This window comes from Ovis aries, chromosome 22 (genome assembly GCF_016772045.2).
Source record: "Ovis aries strain OAR_USU_Benz2616 breed Rambouillet chromosome 22, ARS-UI_Ramb_v3.0, whole genome shotgun sequence".
NCBI lineage: Eukaryota > Metazoa > Chordata > Mammalia > Artiodactyla > Bovidae > Ovis > Ovis aries.
This window is the reverse complement of record NC_056075.1, coordinates 9,239,884-9,265,218: the sequence shown is the minus strand read 5'-3', so window position 1 is coordinate 9,265,218 and position 25,335 is coordinate 9,239,884. Positions and strand designations below refer to the sequence as shown.

Here is a 25,335-nt window from a genome sequence, read left to right as displayed (position 1 = left end):
CGCCACCATAGCTACAGGAGATCTGATAAACACTGGTAGTCTCCATCCCACTCCCCCTCCCTCAAACAAACATGTCAAATTTGTTTTGTTTCACTTTAATAGAGGTATGTGAAGTCGCTCAGTCGTGACTGACTCTGCGACCCCATGGACTGTAGCCCACCAAGCTCCTCCGTCCATGGGATTCTCTAGGCAAGAATACTGGAGTGGGTTGCCATTTCCTTCTCCATAATAGAGGTATAACTGAATACAATTAAATGCACAGATCTTAAGTGGCTGGTTTATGAGTTCTGATAATTATACACAGTATAGCATATTTGAGTCAAGTGCTGCAACGATCCTTCTCACATCACAGAATACTGTCCCAAAGAAAAAAACTTAAGTTTTAGAATACAATAATTTTAAAAATAACATCCACAGAAGTTGATTCAACCTATAACTGACCTATTATTCTTACAATGTGGCTATGATAAAAGGTAAACAATTTTTTATTGGCTGTTCTAAGCATCCAAGCATAACTGAAAAAACTAAAAATATGTTCCAAGTTACCTCTAATTAACAAAACATCTTTTAAAAGAAAACTTGTGGGGGCTTCTGGTGGCTCAGTGGTAAAGAATCCACTTGCCAATGCAGGAGACACAGGTTCGACCCCCGGTCCGGGAAGATCCCACAGGCTGTAGAGCAACTAAGCCTGTGTGCCACAACTACTGAGCCTGTGCTCTGAGCCCAGGAACTGCAGGTACTGAAGCCTGTGTGCCCTGGAGAGCGTGCTCCACAATGAGAGGAGCCACCACCATGAGGAGCTCCCACAACGATGAAGACCCAGCACTGCCAAAAATAGATAATAAATAAATGAATAACTACAAAAAGCTCTAAAAGATGTGGGCTGAGATCTCATGAGTCTACCTTACCTCAAAAGTTTATTTGAGCCTAAATTAATGGGGTTCATATGCTAAATTAACCTTGAATTTTCAAATAGAGGATAACAACCAAATATAGCTCCCTAAGATATTTTGTTTTACTACTTTCCATGCTATTGCATATTAAAATGGTAAGGGAGGGAAAAACAGGCCCCCTGAGCCTTATTTTACAACAATGTGTTCCCGACACAAAAGCTGTATCTTATTTGAAGCATAATGACTAACAGTAAAGCAGTTCTGAAAAGTTTCTCTGTAGTACTCCATATAGCATATATTAATAGATACGCTTGTCCCTTTACAACTTAAAAACTGAAATGCAGTCTTAAATTACAAATCACTAACTACTTATTTTTCCTGCTATAATTATTTCTAGGAAAATTATTTCCATAAGTCACATAAAAGTTATTTTTAGAATCTAGTTAACTGAAAGGTGTGCAATATGAAGCTAGAAACTATCCCATACATGGAACATGCCAGGTCAAATAAAAGTGACATATAGATTTAGAGACTACCAAAGAGTGTCCAGAGCAGATCTGAAGTGGCCCAGATCACAAAAGGAACGTTGAGCTAAACTGGCAGCAGGAGCAAAGGAATCAAGTCAGACTAACAAGACAACAATCGAAAAACAAGTTAGCAAATACCAGCACTTCACCATTTAATCTCATTTTCTAGGAATAGCTGGAGCTTTTCTCGGCTATCTGGGAGTGCTTTCAACTCACAGGCACTTAAGGCTCAGGTGAGAAGAAAAATTCAGCCACTGATTCATTAGTTACATCAGATTTACATTCCTTTCAACAAATTTTAACAGGTTTAAATTTAACAAATACTTTCCAAATATGTCACAGTTATATCCATGTTATCAACTTTTATAATCAATTATGCTTTAAATACCAGCCATGCTCATAGACTTCTATGACTTTCTCATTTAATAAAAGATTTTATATTTCTTACTAGATTTTTTTTTTTCCTTAAAAAGTGTGTTAAATGTTTGGATCTTGTTTCTAAACTGATGATTCACATTGGGAGGAAAGCAGAAATAGAAGGTGCTTGGATTTCCCAGTTGATAAAGTGTTAATTATTTATTATTTAAGAACATCTGCCCTAATATATGTCATACAATCATCCCTCTACAAACCAAATTAATGCAGCCTAAAATTTTATTTTCTAAAGTGAAAAGGGCACAGAGGTACAAAAGCATGAGCTACAGAAGTAATGAGAAAGAATGCTCTAAAAGATGGGAATTTTAAGAATAAAGGAGAAATGAACAGAACACTGGAAATATTTTCTAGGTGAAAGGCCCTGTTCTAAGCACTTAATGTATATACTGTTTTTTAATATAGAATACCAGAATTCTATCCTTAGCTTTGCAACTTAAGCCTAGACTTCAGGTTAAGTTACTGAATCTCTGAACCTCAAATACTTTTGTTTTTCTATAAAATAGTAAGACTTGCTGCAATTTCTTCACTGGTTGTTTCAAAGATCAGATGAGATATGAGGAAATATCTTTAAATTATAAAACTGCAAAGGGGTCTACAGTTGTAAATAAGGGACTGTAACTATTTGAAGTTGCATAAGTTAGAAATGTCCTGTTTTTTTTTTCTAGTTTAAATGTCTCATTACAAGGCAACTCAATACAGTGTCTTCATAAAAAATTATAAAAGGAATTTCAATATATTAACTTAAATTCACTTTAGCATAAATTTTAGGTTCCACTGAACACTTTTAAACTTTCTGCTAGTACTGCAAAACCAGAAAGCCAAATAACTGAGGAACTACTAAAGTTTTCTATTTCTCCAAGCAATTTAAGCCTCTCAACTTTCTTTGATGTTTTTATACTATACCAACTCTTCTTGACAGAAAAGTCTACATAAATTTATATCTCACTTTGTAAATGAAAACATCACATTCTTCAAAGGTAATATTAAGAACTGCTAGTAAATCTTCCACTTAGAAGCAACCCTATCAATTGGTTCACTTGGCAAGAAATTCGCAAGTTGTAATACAGAGCTGTGAAGCTGCTGTACCTTTTCACTCTGGCAATCCTACTCTAACACTACACTCTACAAACACAAGCCAAAGGAAAAGGTAAACTATGCAAAGATACTTACAGTAGTGCTGTTTAGCAAATCACGATATTTAGCCTGATGAAATATTACCTGTACAGCTTTTAAAATAAGTACCTATAGACATAAAAAATGTTTATAAAAGAGCTCACAGAACAATATGGAAACAATGATTCATAAGATCTAATTATGTTCATATGTACATTAACAGGGAAAGATAAATTCCAGTTGACAGATATAAAACAGAAGTAACTTTTTTCTATTAAACCATTCAAATTTAAGAATAATTCTGAAAATATTTCAAGCCAGATACATTAAGATTCCACTAAGTTAAAAAAAAAAATCTTTTTAAAGGAATAATCAAGGCACTGTGAACTTTTAACTATTTAAATTTAAGCAAATTAGAACCACAGAAAAATACGTTATCAAGTCACTGATGTGTGTATGCTTAGTCGCTCAATCGTGTCCCAGTCTTTGCAACCCCATGAACTAATAACACAGAAAAATATCTTATCAAGTCACTGATAATATGAGCAATACTCTTAAAATCCAAAGCATTATTTATTAGTGCATTGAGCTGAGGTGTTTAGTGTATTAGTACCCTCAACTAACTGAATCAGTTTTTCTCCAGAGTAGTTGTTAATTATGAAATAATATATCCAACAACTGTTCAAGCCTGCATCTGTGAACCTCTAAAAATTTAAGTTGCTCAACTAACTGATTTTAACGAGTACACCGAACAATTACCTTCTTCCTAGGTCTCTGGATGAATACGATAAGACTGATTTCCTGTTTCAGAACTCTGCTGCTGTTAAAATACACACACACACACATACCCCTCCCTACAGTGCTGCTCCCACTAAAAAACATCTAAGATTGACTACTAATAACAAATAATAACGTTCAAAAAGATTATCAGTTCAACAACATGCATTAGACACTTATCAACATTATAAACTTGAACTAAGCCAAATAAAAGCATATCAAGACTGTAAAAATTGAAATTACTTCACTCCGTTATTACACTAAAGTACATAAGAGGGTGTCTTTTATGTTCTACTATTCATACTCAATGTTAAGATTTACGCATTACTTCTGTAGTATCATTCTATGACAAAAGTCATTCTTTTACCATTTAATAGAAGTAATTACCTAAAACATCAGTTTTGGCTACTGTATAGCTATGCAAAAAGATAAAAGGTCATTAACTTTTACAGAAAACAAGACATTCAAAGAGTTAAGGTACAGAAGATGACAAGGGATTTGTCAGTAGTAAGACAACAAAAGCCTAGTAGCATTCAGTGCCAGTTCACTCAGTATTAGCAAACTGCATTCTGGAAGGAAAAAAAAGATGCCAAGAGTTGTAACTGAATTGACCTTTTAGATACAATCATGAACAAATTTTCTAACATTCAAAACTACCACACACTAGCTAAGAAAAAACAGTTCTAATACAAATGTGTCTTCAACAAGTACATTTTCCTTCTATTAATTCAGCCAAAACTGCAAAATTTTTAAATTAACTTCTAACAATCAAATCTACCTTTTAAAGAAAGTCATTAATTTGATCCATTTTAAAGGAAAAAAAGCTCCAAACAAGTATGTACTTACTGCTTCATTTTATATTTGGCTTTAATATTATAAAATCTATAGCTTAAGTCAGAAAATCATTTAGAAATTACCTACTTTTTTCCTCAACCAGCAAAAACAGTGTTGCCTCAGTGCAGTATTTTAAATCTGGGTAAGAACAGCATGAACTAGAAATTCAGGTAGATTTTAAAATATGAAGGCAAACATATTGGCATTTGTTCCTCTACTGGTAAGAATCATGTTACTGATCTTATGATAAGTGCCTTGTTCTAATACTGTGTGATTCATATTCCCACTGATGGTATTTTAACCATACCAATTTAAAATTGCTTGAATAAGTGTATTATCCAAAAGAACTTAAATTACATATTTGCTAAAATACTAGCAAAAATTCATCTTAAGATTTAATAAGATAGTTTTAGAATATACTAACAGCTACAAGAATAAGTCTACATAGATGGCTTTGAACTGTTATCAGTCTTAATTCTAGACAGTGTGTTCCATTTCAGTATGAACCCAATTATTGCAACTAGGGGAAGAGATACAATTACTGACCATGATTAGTTATAGAATCTTCATATCCAAAGGAGAACACAGTAAAAAATCTTGGAAAATAATTAAGCTGAAACATTAAAAAAACTGAGTAACTTTTTCATCCAGTAAATAAACTTTTAAAAACACAACATTTAACACAGAGAAAGACAAAAATACCAACAGTTAGATGGAAAGGAGAGAAATGAAGAAGGGGGGAAAGCTCTTATTAATATCTCACACCCTTTAAATACTATTAAGTAAACAGAACAGGTGAAGACTTTTAAACCTCGAGTATTTAGACAGAAAATCTCACCTACATATGCACCACATTCCATGTAAGAGCTATAATTTAGGTATGTACTACCTATCCACCGCCTGCCCACCGCCCTACCAAAAAGGACATCATTCCTTTCATGGCCTACAATTCAAGAATGAACAAATTCTATAAACTGATACTAGTAAAACAATTTGCTTTAATCAGACATTAATTTTAAATTGGCAAGACATTTCTTACACAAACTAGAAACCCCAGATACAAAGCTACATTTAAGAACATAAATTCAAAATCATATCTAAATATTACATCTGATCATATTAATCACACTTGGCATGGTAACAAACTTCTCAGTAAAAAACAATGTCAACATAATAAAGTAGATTAAAATTAATCAGATCCTATTAAGCCCAATATGCAATTTTAAAGACGGCTAAGAAACGAAGACTAAATTCTTAGGGATGATAAGAAATTAACAACCACTGCTGTGGTTGAAAATGTAACACCAAGATTTTAGAGGAAACTCATTTACTAGCATAAAGACAAGAACTGAGCTACAGAAAAAAGCGAAGACTTGAAAAATATTTAAGTAAATTTTTAAGGAAGAGTTATTCTATCCAATTCCTGGTTGAGTTCTAGAATAATGAAATTCTATAAATCAACTCTTAGGAAACCTAAAGCTTAAAAACCTTATACAATCACAGTACCAAAATCTTGTATAACATAATATCTCAAGTTAAAACATTATGTTTCCACTTACATATCCAAACAATCTTAAAAAAAAATGATAAGTCAGACTTTCATTACATAATATTTAGTTCCCAACCACTATCTTCAAATTTTAGTAGAAAAATATCAACACTGGCATAACCATTGTTTTATTTTTGCAAAAGCTTAAAATTTGATATTTATTTTTAAAAATTAAAATTAATAGATGATTCCAAAAGGAGAAGTCTCAAAGCCACTTATATCACTAGATTATCTTAACTTTTTCCTATATTTTTGTAACAGATGGCAAGCCTTACTTCTTGGACATTATACAATAATCACAATCTGTGTGACCTTTTCAGCACCAAAAGGAATCCAAATAGCCTTAATAACCACTAACAGTATGGAGGCTCCTTAAAAAACTAAAAACAGAGTTAGCATATGATTATTCAATCCCATTCCTGGTCACATATCTGGAGAAAAACAGGACTGAAAAGGATACACGAACCTCAAAGTTCACTGCAGCACTGCTTACAGCAGCCGAGACATGGAAGGAACCTCAATGCCCATCAACACAGGACTGGATAAAGGAAGTGTGATACATATACACGACAGAATATTACTCAGCCATCAAAAAGGATGAAATACTGCCACCTGCAGCAACATGGACGTGCCGAGAAACTGTCACAGTGAGGAGAGCCAGAGAGAGAGGAACCGCATATGCCATCCCTTATCTTATATTCAGTGTCTAAAAAGAAAGGATACAAATGAACCTATTTATAAATCAGAATCTGCCTCACAGACTAAAGAGAACAAACTCATGGCTCAGGTGGGGTGGGAAAGCAAGGGAAAGGGATAGCAGTTAGGGAGTTTCAGATCACCATGTACACATCGCTATGTTCAAAATGCATAATCAACATGAACATATTCTATAGCACAGGGAACTCTGTTCAATGTTATGTGGCAGCCTGGAGGGGAGGGGAGTTTGGGGGGAAATGAATACATATATATGTATTGAGTCCCTCTGCTGCCACCTGAATATTGCTGCCGACTATCACTATATTGTTAACTAGCTAAATTCCAATATAAAATAACAACTTTTAAAATTTTAAAAGAAAAAAAGAGGGCAAGGACTCAAATCAAAAAGCTAGAAATGAAAAAGGAGAACTGACACTGCAGAAATACAATGGATGTGAAAGAGGTTACTTGAAGCCCATACGCCAATAAAATGAACAACCTGGAAGAAATGAACAAATTCTTAGAAATGCACAACTTTCCAAGAACCAGGAAGAAACAGAAAATATTAACAGACCAATCAGAAGTAATGAATTTGAAACTGTGATTAAAAATCTTCCAAAGTCCAGGACCACATTGCTACACAAAAAATTCTATCAAACATTTAGAGAAGAGCTAACACCTATCCTTCTCAAACTCTTCCACAATACTGCAGAGGGAAAAACACTGTCGAACTCTTTCTATGAGGCCACCATCACCCTGATACTAAAACCAGACAAAGATAACAAAAAGAAGATTACAGCCCAACATCACTGATGAACACAGATGCAAAAGTCCTCCATAAAACGATACAGAAAAATCTGAACACTTTGGCCAATCCAAAACTAGCAAACTGAATTCAGATCCACTTTAAAAGGATCATATACCATGATCAAGTGGAATTTATCTCAAGGATGCAAGGATTCTTCAATATATGCAAATCAATCAATGTGACATTCCACATTAACAAATTTAAGAATAAAAACCACATGGGGCAGTTGCTGGCAGTCCAGTGGGTAAGAATCCACCTTGCAATGCAAGGGACACGTTCAATACCATGTTCCAGGGAGCATCCAAGCCTGTGCACCCAACTACTGAGCCCTTACTCTAGAGCCCATGAGCTGCAATTACTAAGCCCACGCACTGCAATTTTGAAGACTACACACCTAGAGCCTGTGCTCCACAACCAGAGACAGCATTGCAATGAGAAGCCCACACACTGCAATGAAGAGTAGCCCCCGCTTGCTACAACTAGAGTAAGCTTATGTGCAGCGATGAAGACCCATCACAGCAGAATATTTTAAAAATATATTTTTAAAAAATGGTCATCTTATAGATGCAGAAAAACTTTTGACAAAATTCAACACCCATTTATGATTAAAAAAAAAAAAGGCTCTCTAGAAAGTGGGCATAGATGGAACCTATCTTAACATATTAAAGGTCACATATGGCAAACCCACAGCAATCATTATTTTCAATGGTAAAAAACTGAAAGCATTTCCTCCAAGATCAGGAACAAGACAAAGGTGCCCACTCTCATCACTATTACTCAACACAGTCTTGGAAGTACAAGCCACAGCAATCAAAGAAGAAGAAATTAAAGGAATTCAAATTGGAAAAGAAGTAATACTGTCACTGTTTACAGATGACATGATACTATACTTACAAAATCCTAAAGATTCTATCAGAAAACTATTAGAGCTAATCAATAAATTTAGTAAAGCTGCAGGATACAAAACAAAGAGAAATCTCTTGCATTCCTATACAGTAACAATGAAAGATCAGAAAGAGAAATTAAGGAAACAATTCCATTTACCACTGCAACAAAAAGAAATAAAATCCAATCCTAAGGAGGCAAAAGACTGTACAGAAACCTGTAAGATACTGATTAAAGAAATCAAAGACCACACACACACACGGAGAGATACACCATGTTCTTGGACTGGAAGAATCAATATTGTGAAGGCGACTATACAACTCAAAGCAATCTACATATTCAATGCAATCCCTATCAAATTACCAATGGCATTTCCACAGAACTAGAACAGAAAATCTTACAATTTGTATGGAAACACAAAAGACTCCGAACAGACAAAGCAATCTTGAGAAAGAAGAACAGAGCTGGGGGAATCAGGCTCCCTAACTTCAGACTATACTACAAAGCTACAGAAATCAAGACAGTATGGTACTGGCACAAAAACAGAAATATAGATTAATGGAACAGGACAGAAAGCCCAGAAATAAACCCATACACCTATGGTTAATTAATCTATGACAAAAAACGACAAGAATATACAACCAAGAAAAGACAGTCTCAATAGGTGATGCTGGGAAAACTGGATGGCTACATGCAAAACAATGAAATCAGAACACTCTCAAACACCATACACAAAAGTAAACTCAAAATGGATTAAAGATCAAAACGTAAAGCCTGACACTACAGAACTCTTAAGGGAAAACAAAGGCAGAACACTCTTTAACATTAATCACAGCAAGATCTTTTTTGACCAACCCCTAATGAAAATAAAAACAAAAATAAACAAATGGGACCTAATGAAACATAAAAGCTTTTGCAGAGCACAGGAAATCATAAATAAGATGAAAGGGAGAATGGGAGAAAATATTTGCAAACAAAGCAACTGACAACAGATTAGTCTCCAAAATACACAAACAGCTCATGCAGCTCAGTATCAAAAAGATAAACAACCCAACAGAAAAATGGGAAGAAGACCTAAACAGGAATTTCTCCAAAGAAGACATACAGACGGCCAGTAAACACATGAAAAGATGCTCAACACTGCTGCTGCTAAGTCACTTCAGTCGTGTCCGACTCTGTGCGACCCCGCAGATGGCAGCCCACCAGGCTCCTCTGTCCCTGGGATTCTCCAGGCAAGAACACTGGAGTGGGTTGCCATCTCCTTCTCCAATGCATGAAAGTGAAAAGTGAAAGTGAAGTCGCTCAGTCGTGTCCGACCCTCAGTGACCCCATGGACTGCAGCCTTCCAGGCTCCTCCGTCCATGGGATTTTCCAGGCAAGAGTGCTGGAGTGGGGTGCCATTGCCTTCTCTGCAACACTGCTAATGCAAATAAAAACTACAGTGAGGTATCACCTCACACTGGTTAGAACAGCCATGATCAAAAATTCTACAAACAATCAATGCTGGAGAGGGTGTGGAGAAAAGGGAATCCTCCGACGCTGTTGGTGGGAGTGTAAATTGGTATAGCCACTATGGAGAACAGTATGCAAGTTCCTTCAAAAACTAAAAATAAAACCACCATATTACACAGCAATCCTACTACTGGGCATATAACCTAAGAAAATAGTAATTCAAAAAGACACACGTACCTCAATGTTCACTGCAGCACTATTCACAATGACATGGAAGCAACCTATATGTCCATCAACAGATGAATGGATAGAGAAGATATGATGCATATAAACAAGGGAATACTACTCAGTCATAAAAAGGAATGAAATTATGCCATTTGCAGATAAGTGAATGGAACTAAAATCCCTGCAGATGGTAACTGCAGCCATGAAATTAAGACGCTTACTCCTTGGAAGAAAAGTTATGACCAACCTAGATAGTATATTCAAAAGCAGAGACATTACTTTGCCAACAAAGGTCCATCTAGTCAAGGCTATGGTTTTTCCAGTGGTCAGGTATGGATGTGAGATTTGGACTCTGAAGGCAGCTGAGTGCCAAAGAATTGATGCTTTTGAACTGTGGTGTTGAAGACTCTTGAGAATCCCTTGGACCGCAAGGCGATTCAACAAGTCCATTCTAAAGGAGATCAGTCCTGGGTGTTCTTTGGAAGGAATGATGCTAAAGCTGAAACTCCAGTACTCTGGCCACCTCATGCGAAGAGTTGACTCATTGGAAAAGACTCTGATGCTGGGAGGGATTGGGGGCAGGAGGAAAAGGGGACCAACAGAGGATGAGATGGCTGGATGGCATCACCAACTTGATGGACGTGAGTTTGGGTGAACTCCGGGAGATGGTGATAGACCGGGAGGCCTGGCCGTGCTGCAATTCATGGGGTCGCAAAGAGTCGGACCCAACTGAGTGACCGAACTGACTGACTGAACGGACCTAGAGATTGTCATACAGAGTGAAGCAAGTCAGAAAAACACATACTATACATTAATGCATATATGTGGAATTTAGAAAAATGATATAGATGAACTTATTTGCAAAGCACAAATAGACACAGAGGTAGAGAAAGAGGACAAACCTAAGAATACCAAAGGGGAAGTGGAGGTGGGATAGATTGGGACCCTGGGATCGGCACATATACACTATTACGTATAACATCCATAACTAATGACAACTGACTGTGTAGCATAGCACAGAGGATTCTACTCAGTGTGCCATGGTGACCTAAGCAGGAAGGAAGTCCAAGGAAGCAGGCATATATGGATATGTGTAGCTGATTCACTTTGCTACAGAGCAGAAACACAATGCTGTTCAGCAACTATACACACTCCCCCAAAAAGGAATTGAAACAATTATATCTCATTTGGAAAATGTTACACTAAAAAGTAATTTTGTTGAAAAAAGAGAAAGTGTTTCTTTTTCAATATTTTTGTTCTAACTACATGAATTAATAAATTCACTGAGAATAATCATTTACCTAATAAGGTTAAACTCATTTCCATGTTTTTGTAACTGATAGTTAAAAATAAAATTTTATATAGACTATCACAAAAATTAATAATTATTAATGCAAATACACAGCAAACCTGCATCAATTACTCTCACCAACTACTACGACCAAGGCAACCAAGTAAATATAAATTGCTATCATTCAAAACATGCTCTAGGGCCGGGGTCCCTAAGCTCAGGGATACAATGCCTGATGATCCGAGGTGGAACCGCTGTAATAAATAACAGAAATAAACTGCACAATAAATGCAATGTTCTTCAATCATCCCCAAACCATCTCCCCTATTCTGGCAAATACAAAAATTATCTTCCATGGAATCAGTCCCTGGTGCCAAAAAGGTTGGGGACTGCCACTCTAGGGAACAGAAACATCTCGACAAGTCAAACCCTTTCTAATTAAAGAGAGGAAAGCAACAGGGTTATAATAACTTTAACACAAAATGATGCCATAGTTTAATCAAATGACTTCTGTATCCACTTTCAACACAACAGAAGTAATACTCCTACCACAGCAAAAGAAAATTTGACAGATCAAAAGTAGCTAAATTCTATTTTGCCTCACTTCAATATTACTAAAATATGCTTAAATTTTAAATATGCAATACCTATCATACAGTAAGGGAAAAAAAGCTGCTAGACATTAAACTTCAGCTACTTTTGTGTAACAGGTTATAATCTTGTGAATCAAAATAATGACAGCCTTTTCGAATATTTAGGGTATCTTAAATTCACAGTAAGGAAAATCAGAAAAGAACAGGAAAAAAAATTTGCCAAATATTAGAAAAATGTTTAATGTGTAACTACAGAGAAACAAATATTTCTGGTGATTCTGCCATTTAAAATAATTAACGAAATTATGAGCTGCTTTGGAAGTTGTTAAAACACACACACACCTTCAAGTTCAAACATACACACACACCTTGCAGTTCAAACACACACACACCTTGCAGTTCAAACACACACACCTTTAAGCTCACTATGATGAATAATATTTTAAAATAGATTGATATCAACAAAAACTAAAAGCTAACATGGAAACATGAAGTTCCAGAGAAATAAAATTCTTTAAGTAGTTTTTATAAAATTTTCTTAAGAAAATGGAGTTTTTTATTCATATCCTGAAATAAACACCATATTTATTCAATTAAATTATAGCAACAAGTGCTATTTATTTTTCTTAAATGTGAAGTTATCACATGATTAGCAGCCCTGGTTTTAAAATATTTATCAGTATCTCTGACTAGCTCCTATAATTTCATAAAGAATCAAAAGAGTCAAAACTTAAATTTCATAAGGATTTTTAAAATAGGCCTTGACATCTGCCTGTGCAAAGTTGACAAGCAAAGCAAACTGTAATATCAAGCGAACAGAAGAAAATAATCATAGCAAACAATCTATTCCTAGAACACTTTCGTAATTATGTTTGTTCTAAAAACAAAACAAAACTCAGAATCCACTAAGCTACTCCCTTGGCATCTTCCCGTCTCCGGACTAAACTAAAACTCTGTCCCAATTTTCTCTAAAAACTTCACACATTAATGCAAGTTTCTAAATGTAGATAAGTAAAGCACTTATTCAATGGGCTGACAGCAAATTTAGGGTCTCAGAAAGAATGTAACACATCCATCAGAGAACCTTAGCTGGCCCTACTTTCTTCATCTGGAAAGAAACAAGACATTTTTAGAACTTGTCAGAAATTTGCCATTTTACATCAGCATATGTAACCACATCTGATTATAAGAAAAGCAGCTTTAGAATTAAAAAAGTGTAAGATTAAAGAATGCATTGAACACCACAAAACAAGTATCCTGTAAGTAAAGTATCTCCTAATTACGTAACTACTTTTAAAACTAGTGGCAATATAAAAATGAAAAAAAAAAAAAGCTTTAATAAAGCATATCCATCCTCTTAGAGAAGTTTTATGTAACATCTTTCTGAATACCTCATATAGTGCAATATACTTAACTTGAAAATATCTTCAGCCTTTTCTGACAGAAGTTCAAAGCAACACTTTCACAATCAGCCAAGTAACACATGAGCCTTCTTCAAATAAACCTTTTTTTGTTACCAGGGAACTTCTGTGGAAAAATTTCTTAAAAAGAATACTAGCCTAGCAGCAGTCAAAAAATACAGATGTTAAAAGCCTAGCTCTATCATTTATTAGCAATTTGACCTTCTTAAATACCACAACCTAAGGGCAAAGGTACTGACTTGTATAAAATATCATACTTATTATATACCAAACACTTAAACCTCTAAATCAGAGTTTCTCAACCTCAGCGATGTTAGCAATTTGAGCTAGACAATTATTTGTTGTGGATGAGGCTGTTCTGTGCATTGTAGGATGCTTAGCAGCATTCCTTGCCTCTATGCCAAGACAGATGACAATAGCTTCCGCCCTTTGCCCCTCTTCCCCAAGCTATGACCACCAAAAATGTCTCTGACATTGCCAAATACCCAGACAAGGCAGACGGGGATCACCCCCAGCTGGCAACCAATATTCTGAAAATATATTCTTCCAACCAACCTAAAAAAAGTACACACAAGGGTTTTTACCACGTTAGAGATATGAAAACCAAGGTTCACCAAGGTTAAGTATTTTGTCTTTTATTACATAACTGATAAATAGCCAAGCAAGGACTTAAGCTAGACTTTAAATATAGCTAATTTCCAAATCTATACACCTTCCATTCCACTACGCTTTTGTAAAACTCATTGTCTTCATCTGCAAAAATTAGAGTAACAATCGCCATCTGAGCTATTTCGTATTTATAAATAAAATGATATGTATGTGTAAATTCTATTAAACTAAAGGAGGTAACATATTAAGGATTTGCTTGACAGGAGATTCCCCTGATGCTGGGAAAGATTGAAGGCGGGAGGAGAAGGGGACAACAGAGGATGAGATGATTGGATGGCATCACCGACTCAATGGACATGAGTTTGAGTAAACTCCAGGAGCACAAGGAGGCCTGGTGAGCTGCAGTCCATGGGGTCGCAGAGTCGGACGCGACTGAGCAACTGAACTGAACTGAACTGACAGGAGATAATGTAATACAGTGGTTCACGAAGTGTGATCCCCAGACTACCATCATCAGTATCGTCTGGGAACTTAATGAAATATAAATTCCCAGGCCCCAACTCAGATGTTAACGAATCTGAAACTCTGGAGGTGGGGCAAGTAATCTATGACTTAAGTCTTGCAAGTTTTTTACATGCCCATCTAAAGTTTGAGAACCACTGATGTACGTAACGGGAAAAATTCTGCATCATCAGGTGCCTAAAAACCCAGCACCCTCTTTGGACTTAATCTTCTGGTAGCCTTTAACAAGTTACTGATTTTTTTTTTTTTTTTTTTTGGAGCTACAATTCCTGTATTAAAAAATGAGGAAAAGTAATGCTTGTACCATATTTTAGGCTGCTCCTTTTTTCTTGCAAAATCAAATGTATTAACAATTATTAAAGGCTTTGTTAGTGAAAAATGCTAAAACAAATATAAGACACAGGGTATATGCTAGCTAATTCTATTTCATTTTTCAAAAAACATCCCTTCTGGCTTAAGTCCTCATTTCTTCATCTCTCATATTTCATAAATGAAAAAGTGAAAATGTTAAATAAATTTTACAACAAAGCTAAGTTAAGCCTGACAAAGTATTATTTTCACATAATAAAAGAAAAAAAGTCTACACATTTCACTTTAACTCTGATAGATTCAAAGTCACTGATAAATACATATTTTAAAAATAATACCTAAAAAATATCAAGCGTGGTAACATTCCCCAAACTTCATTTTAAACGTAGAATAAAGATTTCCATTCTATTTATTTAATCTCCAGTAAGTTCCAAATAAATACAATACTCAAACAGAAGTGTCTCACTAAATTCATGACAGCAAAAGAATTTTAAATGAAAAGAAAAAATATATATATATTTAAAACAAGGACTTGTTTGCAATTCAACATGTATGCTGTACTTATAAATCACTTTAAGAATATATCTGATTCGGGACTTCCCTGGTGGTCCAATAGTTAAGAACTCATCTTCCAACGCAGGAGACAAAGGCTCAATTCCTGGCCAGGAAATTAAGGTCATACGTGCCGCAGGGCAACTAAGCCTGCGTGCCACACGAGAGCCCGTGTGCACAACTAGAGAATCCATGCACCACAATTCCTAAGCCCATGTGCTTTAGAGCCTGGGCTCCACAACAAGGAAGCCCGTGGGCCACAACCAGAGAAAGCCCAATCACTGCAACAAAGACCCAGAACAGCCAAGATTTTTTTTTAAATTTAGGAAAAAAACCATATATATCTGATGTAAGGACTACCTGCTTCAAATCACAACCAATTTACAACACCTTAAATAATTACATCTTCCTTAAAAGATCAAAAATACTAAATATATAAAATTAGCAGAATGCAATTAACACTAGTTAATATTTAATTTGGTTATTAAATTATTAATGATTTAATAATTTAGTCAATTAATTAGTAATTAATACTAAAGAAGTGAGAACCTTATTCTACTCAGCCTAAAAACCTACAAAAAGCAAAAGAAATAAAACTGAAAGCTATTCTGAAGGGCTTTAATAACACTAATAAATCAACTGTATGTTTGGGGTAGTGATATAAAACAAAATTTAGGTGCATGTAACACAATACAGAGAAGCGAGGGAATTGTAGACAATTAAGTTTTCCTAGAAGTTGTCAAAATGCACAGTTCAATTCTGCAACCTAGACTTGGACCAAAAATACAGCTGGTTTACCTAACATATAACAAAACATGTAGAAATCATGTAATCAGATAGTTGCATACATAATTAGACAGCACAATTCATTTTGTAATACAAAACAAATAAGGAAAAAACAAAAACCTCCCTGGTAATCAAGTGCTTCAGTACTGAGGGCACTGTGACACAGCAAGGAGTCCCGAACAGGGAAAGAAAAAAAAGACTGATCACTATACACAAGAAACGAATGGCCTCTAATAGGCAGGTCTCAAGCTTATTCCATTTTCCCCACACCTGGTAAGAATAAATTAAGAAAAAAATCTTTTAGTTCTTCCCATTTCTAGGGCCTAAAACTGGATCAAAAGTGAAAATGGGAAATAATACAAAGGTTTAACCTAAATATAACTCCCATATTAATGCACTGCCAGATTATTTTAAGTGCAAATAATAATGTAATAAATGTAACTTGGCGTTCAAAGCTGCATGACTCCAAAAATCTGAACTTAAAATGTTACAGTGCCTTCAATGATAGTTTATGTAACTGTTGTATCATATAATGTTTTGAGACAGAGATTATTCTGCGAATAAATTTTTGATATTTTAGTTGACCTGTCTTTAACGCTAAAGAAAATTTAATATTTTAACAAATTTTTAATGTTATAATGAAATTTTATTTTTCTACTTCATATAGAGGAAGTTTTCATCATACCTTAGTATTTAAAGCAAAGAGTCTTTGATTAGTATGATTAATGCTTCCATAGTATGAGGCAGCAGAGGGTCAAGCTACTTGTGATGAAACAGCAAAATCAGACATTTTATACTCAGAGCTCCTAAAGGAATACTCCTATTTTAAAAAATACTCATAGCATGAACCAATTTATATGGCAACATATCCAAAACTGAGGAAATTCAGTTAAAATCACTGCTCCTCCCATACATGAAAAGACAAATAATTTCTCATACACGGGTAACCTGGAATTATAATTTTTAACAGCAGCAGTGCCCATTTAAATATTTACAAGGTGGCAAGTTCTATGCCATTACTTATCTCATTTATTCTTCAAAATAAACATTATATGGGTGGGTACCATTATCCCAATTTCACAAATAATACAGATTGAGAAAAGTTAAGCAACCTACACACAGTCATTCAGCTACTAAGTGTCAGAGTCAGGATTCCAACACAGGCAGTGTCGGTTCCAGAGCCTACACTGCCACCTTAAAATCTAAAATGAAACAATGTACAAACAATGTGTGGAAATAACTCATACTCAATATTTTAATGTAATTTAAAACAGATTTAACCTTATTTAAAACTTATAAAACCATCCCACTAGGTGAATTCTTTAATGAGAAATTCAACTTTTAGAAATATTACTATGATTGCCTAACTTTGTATTCACATACATAAAAGTATTCAAACACTTTTAAGTTAGATTCACTGTCCATAGCTGAAGTGATGACTACTATAATCACTAAGTGTGTAACAACTTAAAGTATGATATATAAATAGTCTTTTTTCCCACACTACATACAGGTTAAGAATAATTTTCTGCTGGAAGGTATTGCCATAGTATCCAAATCTGCCAAAAGGACCAATAAGCACACACCTAATACCCTGAAGATGTCCACTCATCTCTGAATGCAAACTGTTGCAAATGAAGTGAATCTGCCTTAACTATACTGAACTAAATTGAAACTTTCCAGACGAAATTCATTCACCCCTAAGTTATGTTTATTCTTCTTAAATCAGTGTTTTTCCAACAGTCTTTTTAATTCCAATGCAAATTATTTTAAAAGTACCAAACTGCTAATAGCTTTTCTGTAGCCAATGAAAAAATTCCAAAAAGTAGGGAATAGTAGGTGAACAGTCAAATCCAATATACTGATTTCACCTTTCCTAAGTATTTTAAGTAAAACTGAATATTTACTGAAATAATTTCTGACCCCAATCTCACAGTCTGATACATCTTAAGCCACTATCCTTAGAATAAATCCTAACAGAAATCAGACCACATAAGAATATTGACTTTACTTAAAATCATGTTTATCTAACAAAAAAAGAGAGGAGAAAAGAGTGACAGTTCTATGAAATACAAATAGAACTTCGGAACAAAGAGTGTCTACAGGAAAAAAAGTATACCAAATACATTTCCTTCATTATCATTAGCAACATTTTTCTGAAAGCTAACCTCTTAATAGCACAGCCAAGGCCTAACATTTCAAGTTAAGTGAAAAACTGTCATAAACGTGCAAACTTCTAAAGTTCTTTTTACAAACTAATTTCACATACAATATTAATATAAAAACATTTCCTATGCTGCTGTCTTACTAGAAAGGTTGAGGTAAAAATTTAAAAATAGAATGTCTGAGACTGATTTAATGTAGAAATTTTGTGAACTGATTTTCCCATAATAAATACTCTTACATTAAAAGTCACTGAAATGATTACTTAAGTGGCTTAAAAATTAAAAAGTATTAAGCTATCACCACATGAACAAATAGCAAATGGGGCAAATCTCAAAATGAGGACATCTGAAAATCAGACTTCCAAAAAGTATTTTGTGACTTTAAGAGGTCTGCATTGTTTTTTTCGTGGTCTATGGAAAAAAGGAGATACTATACTATACCACACAAAAATTAAAATATCACCAGCTACCTTCAATGTTGTTAAAATTCTAAAAGGTAATATATACAAATGCATCTTTCTTTACTATCTCTCTAAAACTATATTTTAAATTAACGTGGTTATGTCTCACCATATTTTATATTTACTATTTCTTTAGTGTATCATAAACAATGTTAAATCTGCACTGATGACTACTATACTATAGTGAAAACTTTTACAATGAACAGCAATAAATTCCTTTTTCCTTACATTAAGAATTACATAAACCGTAAATTTCTCAGATGTGCTTTATTCTTTAGTACGCTTTATGAAAATGAAGTTTGTAGATTATCCTGTAACAATTAGGTGGCCCAGTCATTTTGTACAGGAAAGAGATACAACTTAACTGATATAAAAAGTGTAAAATAAAAACTTTTGAGTAGAATCTTTTTTAAAAAAAATCTTCACTATACAGTCATTTCAGTAATCACTAATCTTAAAAGATAACAGCTAACTTCAACAGTCACTATACTCTCTATGAATTAAAAAGTTTCCCCTACGAACATTAATTATTTGAAAAGATGCAAACTTATCAAACAATTAAAATTCAATAGAAGCCTAAAGTGTCCATGAAATCTAAAAACAATGAATTTTTTATAGTCTCATGTTCAGTACTACTTTTCAGACTAATATTAAGGATAAACCCCAACCAACAAATTATTTTTAGAATAATTCAATTTTGCAAAAAAAAAAAAAAACCACCATAGTCCTCAATTTTCCTTTAAGGAAGTCACTTCATTACTGACTTCTATAAAAATACTCCAATCACTACTTTCATTAAAGAACTGAACTTTGAGAAGGCTAACTGTTGAAATAGATACTACAACTTGTCAGAGAAAAAGCCTTCAATGGCCATTTTAATTTTTCCCCCACCACAAACACAAAACACTGAAGTGAAACCAAGCAAACCAGAGCCTTAGTGTATCAAAATTATTGGAAGTGCAACTATCAAAAAGGCAAACCCTTTACTGACTTTCCTAACATGATTTTTTTTCATATCAACATTTGGCTCAATAAAACCACAACTCTAGAAATTAAGTGTTATTAGTCATTTGATGCAATATATGATAATGCTTTCTATGCATACCATAACTAAAAGGACAGTTTTAGAGAAAGTTGTAAGTCACATAAATTTCACACACAGAGGCACGCACCCTGAAATCAAAGGAGAAATGGCTAATCGCCGCACTGCTCACATATAAAAACCTGGTAGAATAATGATAGTCTTATAACTCTGTTAATTTTAAATCAAAAATAGCAAAAACACCATTTTTATGCAAAAATAGCATAAACATACTCTGAATACTAAAAGCAATCTGCCAAACAAACAGCATTCTAGAAAATTTTTTGAATGGGGGTTTACTTTAAAAAGTTAAACGTTTAATTAATTTGGTCCTATACATCTAGATGACTGTCAAGTCACACCAATAGACTACTTCTGAAATAGGTTACAAATGAGAAGAACCAAGTTTAAGTATTTTTCATGATTATCTTCTGGGCAAACAGGTCAAGCTGTTTTAGTACTTTTTCAATTAATGCAACTCCAAAATGTCCAAATATTCTTTTAAAATACTATTTTTAAACTTAACAGAAAACTTAAGTTATGTGTGTGGTAAAGCTACTTCTTCAGTAACTTTTACCTTCACTTCATATCAGAAACTTGGGCAAAATCAGCTGCAAATACTATGTATGTATATATGTATGTGCAGATATATAATGCAAAGAAAGAAAACCTCCTCATGTATGTAACATTTTTCTTCAAAAATATCTTCCCCATAGATTTTAGCTAGAGATACAGGCACTTCAGTGTCACTCTACTATTAGGCAAAATGTTTGGTGATACTTGCTAAGGAACCATTTTTTTTTTAGTATACTCTATTAACACCTACACAACTGCTTAGTTTTAACTAAGTACTGTCCACTGCTACAATTCATATCACCAAATTTTTTTGTCTTTAATAGAAACCTTAATAAAATGCTTCAGTCACCTCAGACCAATAACTTAATCCTATTTTTCATGCCTTATACACTGGCCTACCAGTGACTCTCAATTCCTAACATATTTCCCATTCTGCCAAAAAGGAGGGCTCTACCTCCTATCCTTGATCAAAATTTGTTCATTATACCTGAAACTGCGAAGATTCATGCCTTTCAATAACCACTATCTTTTGAAATACAAAAGCCTAACTTTCAGACAGCCAACTGTACCCCAATGAAATTCTTGGGTTTCTGTCTTATTCAACAAGCTGACTCAGTAAATTTAATACACCATATGAAAAAAGCGAACACACCTACAATCCAAAGATGGAGTAAATCCACTCTTGCCAGCATTTCTGGTTATCAGCTGGTAAATTATATTTGATGTTCTACACAAGTCAGAGTAAAATTAACGGATACCCAAAGGTGTCACAGGACCTGAAACCTAAATAAAGCTGAGTATCAATTCAAGTATCACAATCAATACTTAAATTTTAAGTGAAACTGAAGTTTAATCTCTGCAATCACCATTTGCTACACACAATACCCTTGAACCTACATAACATTATCATCTGAGATCAAAAACCACTCAATCTCCATTCTATTACCTGTCAGAAGAGCACTGAATCTACAATGCTACTGAACTGTACATCTCATGTCCTATTCTCCATCATCTTAAAGAGACCATAAAAATAAAAAAGCAAATTTAACAAAATCTAGTCAGCGTCTTTGAGAAGTATCAAAGACTATTGATTTCAAACTGCTAAACTTCTAAACGCGGTTCAAAGTTGTAATTAACTTAGTTTTAACACATAAACCTACTTTTGCCTTCAAATGAGCACCATATATGCTAAAATGATTCTCTCTAAAGTTATGCAAATCAGTTCACAACTCACATTTTAAAAGAATCTATCAATGCAACCCAGGAAACTAAAAACAATCACTGCATGATTCTGATGCAATAAGCCGTACGTGCAACACTAATTTTCCTTTTAATCTGATCTATACCCTTGATCTAGGGCCTAAAGCCAAGATTTAATCGAAATATGCTCAAGCTCAAAGCACCTACTTTTCTGTTCATTTAGTAGACCGGATTACCGAGCTCACTAATCCACTAACAGTGTACTGGATTCTGCGGACAATAGCCCTTAGAAAGAGACCCATCGGTGCCTTGTCACTTGCAACCAGGCAAGAGTTCCGTCTAGCCGAACACACCCTAGGCGGAATGCATTCAAAAGAGACACAAAATACACATCTAGAAACCCGACCGGGGTTAAATGTCACCCGCACTATGGACATTTTTTCGCATCCGTCTATTCCCACGTTATCAGAGAGAGTGACAGAAAGGCAAAGAGGAGCAGCAGCCACAGAAATGGATACAGGTCAAGTCTAAGTCGAATCCATCCTCTTGATATCTCCTTTTGTTTCTGCTAACGATCTCTTTGATGATGGCTGTCATGTCTGGGAGCCTGTGGCTGAAGAAAAAGGAGGAGAGAGATGGCAGAAGCTGCTGGTGGCGGGGCTTCTTCTGCAGGATGGAAATGGCTCTGGACTTGGCGGTGGCTGATGCCCCTCGCTCTGCTGCCGCTTGGCTCTGGACCGCAGCCGGGTAATGGCTGCTGCGGCGGCTGCTGGATGGTTGCAGCGACTGGGCCTGCTTCTCCTCAGCAGCCAGGGGTCTGGCAGCGGCGGCAGCGGAATGGGGAGAAGAATAATCCTCGGAACGGCTGCCTCCTCCGGCGGCCTCCGGAGCCCGGGCCAGGGGGGGTGCGGCGGCGGCGGAGGGGAGGTTTAAAACCGGCCCGGGTCCCTGGATGTGCCGCCGCCGCCGCCGCCGTGTTGGAGGCAGTAGAAGGGGAGAGACCAACTCTCCGGCGTTCCCAGCCCTGGAAATGGTGACAGGCGACTCCGACCCCCTCCCCGGAGCTGCGGCCGCCGCCGCCGCCGCTTCTCCCCCCCGCTCCAGGAGCGGGAGGTGCCGCCGCCGCGCCTCAGCCGGCTCCCGCCCGAGCCCACGGCTTCCACCTTCCCTTTCAGGAGAAGCCGAGAAAGAGGCTGCACGGTTAGAAAAGACGAAGAGGGGGCGAGAAACGCCGCCGCTGCCGCCGCCGCCGGCCGGCCGGCTCCCCGAGGGCGCTGCCCCCGCGGCTGCTCACAGGCGCTGAGAGGGGCTCTGGGCTGCGGCCGCCGCCGTCTCTCATCTCCCTCGCCTGAGCCCGGCCTCGCCTCGCAGCGGCTCAACTCTCAAACTTCCATCATGGCTGCAGCTTCCGAGAGGAGAGATCTGAGCGCAGCCGCGTCCCGGCGCCCGAGCGCGTATCCTGCCGCAGTGCACAAAGAGTCCCGCCACATCACCGCCCGCCGGCCTGCCCGCCCCCTCCGCCGCCGCCGCGCCGGGAGTCCGGGCGCCTCGGGAGCCCGAGGGGAGGAGGGAGGCGTACCCGACCGCGCCAAGGGAGGGAAGGGCAGGGCCGAGACTGTAGGGAGGCGGCAGAAGGTGCAGCTCCGGGTCCCCAACCTGCAGGCGCACTGAGCATGCCCAGTATGACTGCCTAGTGCTAGATCGGGCTTGTTGCGAGGCGCCCGCCTGTAACTGCACTTGCCGCGGCTTCTTCTGCAGCAACGCAGGGTGGGGGGAACGAGCTGAGCCACGGCCGGTGCCCAGCCGGAGGCAGGGTAAACTATTGCGAAGGTGGGCAGGCGGGGGCGGGCAGCGGGGGGAGGGAAGGAGCGCGGTGAAGGTTGAAGCAGGTTTATTCATCTGTCTCACTGACTTGAGGGTGAGACTACCTGCGCACAGGTGGAAAAGACCAGGTGACCGCGCTGGTCAGTGTTCAGGGAAACGCAGGGACAGCCCGTGCAGCGAGGACACCCTTCCCCCCACGCCCAGACTTCCCCGGCACGGCCGGCAGCCTTCCTCTGCTTTTGTACCGATGTCGGATCATAAGCGTTCGCGGGGATTTGACTGCAGGAGCCTCCGCCGAGAAGTCCCACCTCTCCACCCATCCCCGCCCGTGTCCTCAAGGTGTCAGTCTTAGTACAAAGAACAACCCCCTATTGTGTCTCCAGTGTGTATCACCTCACCCGGCTCCCTCTCACCGCCCCACCTCCCGCTCCCCCGGCTACTCGATTCATTTGCCCTAAAAATGAAAGCTCCTAGCAGAGCGCGCTGAGTGTGAGCACATCGCCCCTGAATTTCTAGATCCCCAAAGGCAACTGTCCAGGTGGGCTGAAAGCGGATCCCCAAAGAGGGAATGCGCCCTGCATTCCCCCTGGAGAGCCGAGAATCTCTCCCCTGGGGTTTCCAGCTGAGTTCACCACTCCAATTCAAGCTCGATCCTTAGAGGCTCCTCGACCCGCCCCTTTTGGACCGCTGTGAAAACCTCGCTGGGTGAATCGCCCCGGAGCCAGGTTCTGCGCTCCCCCTAGCTGGGGAGTGCGCGCCGCAGACCCCTGTTGCAGCGCGGGAGGGCGAAGTACGTGATTGTAGGAAGCTGCAGCCCCTGTGAGTGGGCGGAGCCGAGGAGGGTTCAAAAGGAGGTGGAGGGATACGCGGGCCACAGTCGGAACTACTTTCAGGAGGAGGTCACGTGTACTTCTAGTTGGGGAACTTTCCAAATTCCCACTCCCATATGATAGCTGTAGAGGCAAATGCTTCGCTTCCTTTGCCCAGAGTGCTCCCGCCTTGCACCGGCAGCGGGACCCCAAAGCCTCCTGGGTCTCGGTGGAAGAACAGGCTCAGACGAGCCTCCTACTGGAGCGCTGTCGGGGCTGGCGCCGGAGGAGCTGGTTACACAAGCACCCACATCCAAGCACGTGCCCCCGCCTTCCCTCACCTTGGCTGCTGCCGCTGATTCTTACAGATCTCGGAGCGAGGGTTCCCAAGCTGGTCGCACCCTTTGCCCGCTACCCACAGAGCAAGCTAGAGGACCGAAACCTGAGACTCCGAGCTCTGGAATCACTGGCTCTGCCTTCCCAACCGTGGGAGAAGGGACTAGATTTCAGGGGTCTGTCGCATCTTTCTCGCTAGCGCCCTGCCCCTTAGGGCGTAACTTTTCTGGTGCTGTACTCGCGGGGCAAAAGGGTATCTCCTGCAGCAGCCCGCTGCGTGAATTCAACGACGTTGCGACAAACTTTCAGTCAATACTTTCGGGCTGATGAGCGCGCCCCACCTACTGTAGACTCAGCCAAGTGACTTATCTGGTCGGAGAACCTAGTCCATGGCCTTCAGCCCAGAACAACCTTGTCAAGTCTGCTTACAGTTTGGATTGGTTGACCTAAACCGCGAAAGAGCTGGTTCAGAAACGCTGAGAACTAGAGTGCATTTACCCCAACATTGATCGGCCTGTAAAATGAGTTGTCCACCGTCTGCTTGGAGAGAAAGAGGGCATCAATACCAACCTAGGAATTCTTTCTTTCCCCTGGGAAGTAAAACTT

The 25,335-nt window shown here is 37.9% G+C and overlaps 2 protein-coding genes across 3 annotated transcripts in view; one reads left to right on the top strand and one right to left on the bottom strand.

The window, feature by feature from the left end:
• PTEN (phosphatase and tensin homolog) overlaps positions 1 to 23,184 on the bottom strand; it is a 101,964-nt gene extending 78,780 nt beyond the window's left edge. Inside the window, exon 1 of one of the 2 annotated variants that reach the window (XM_027960248.3) lies at positions 22,279 to 23,184. In XM_027960248.3, coding sequence (XP_027816049.1) covers positions 22,279 to 22,357 — 79 coding nt within the window. In that variant the 5' untranslated portion in view covers positions 22,358 to 23,184. The remainder of the gene's footprint in view (positions 1 to 22,278) is intronic. The other variant, XM_042238662.2, reaches the window with a different exon arrangement.
• Positions 23,185 to 23,831: 647 nt separating this feature from the next.
• On the top strand, positions 23,832 to 25,335 carry KLLN (killin, p53 regulated DNA replication inhibitor). Its single transcript, XM_027960657.2, has 2 exons — positions 23,832 to 23,912; positions 24,389 to 25,335. Exons 1-2 carry the CDS (start codon positions 23,832 to 23,834, stop codon positions 24,926 to 24,928), a joined length of 621 nt encoding a protein of 206 aa, XP_027816458.1. The 3' UTR covers positions 24,929 to 25,335.

What these genes read in the sequence shown, in the direction of transcription:
- KLLN (XM_027960657.2), top strand. Translation starts at nt 23,832, where the DNA reads ATGTCGGATCATAAGCGTTCGCGGGGATTTGACTGCAGGAGCCTCCGC. An exon ending in CTCTCCACCCATCCCCGCCC is followed by an intron (nt 23,913 to 24,388) that starts GTGTCCTCAAGG and finishes ACGTGATTGTAG; the next exon opens with GAAGCTGCAGCCCCTGTGAG.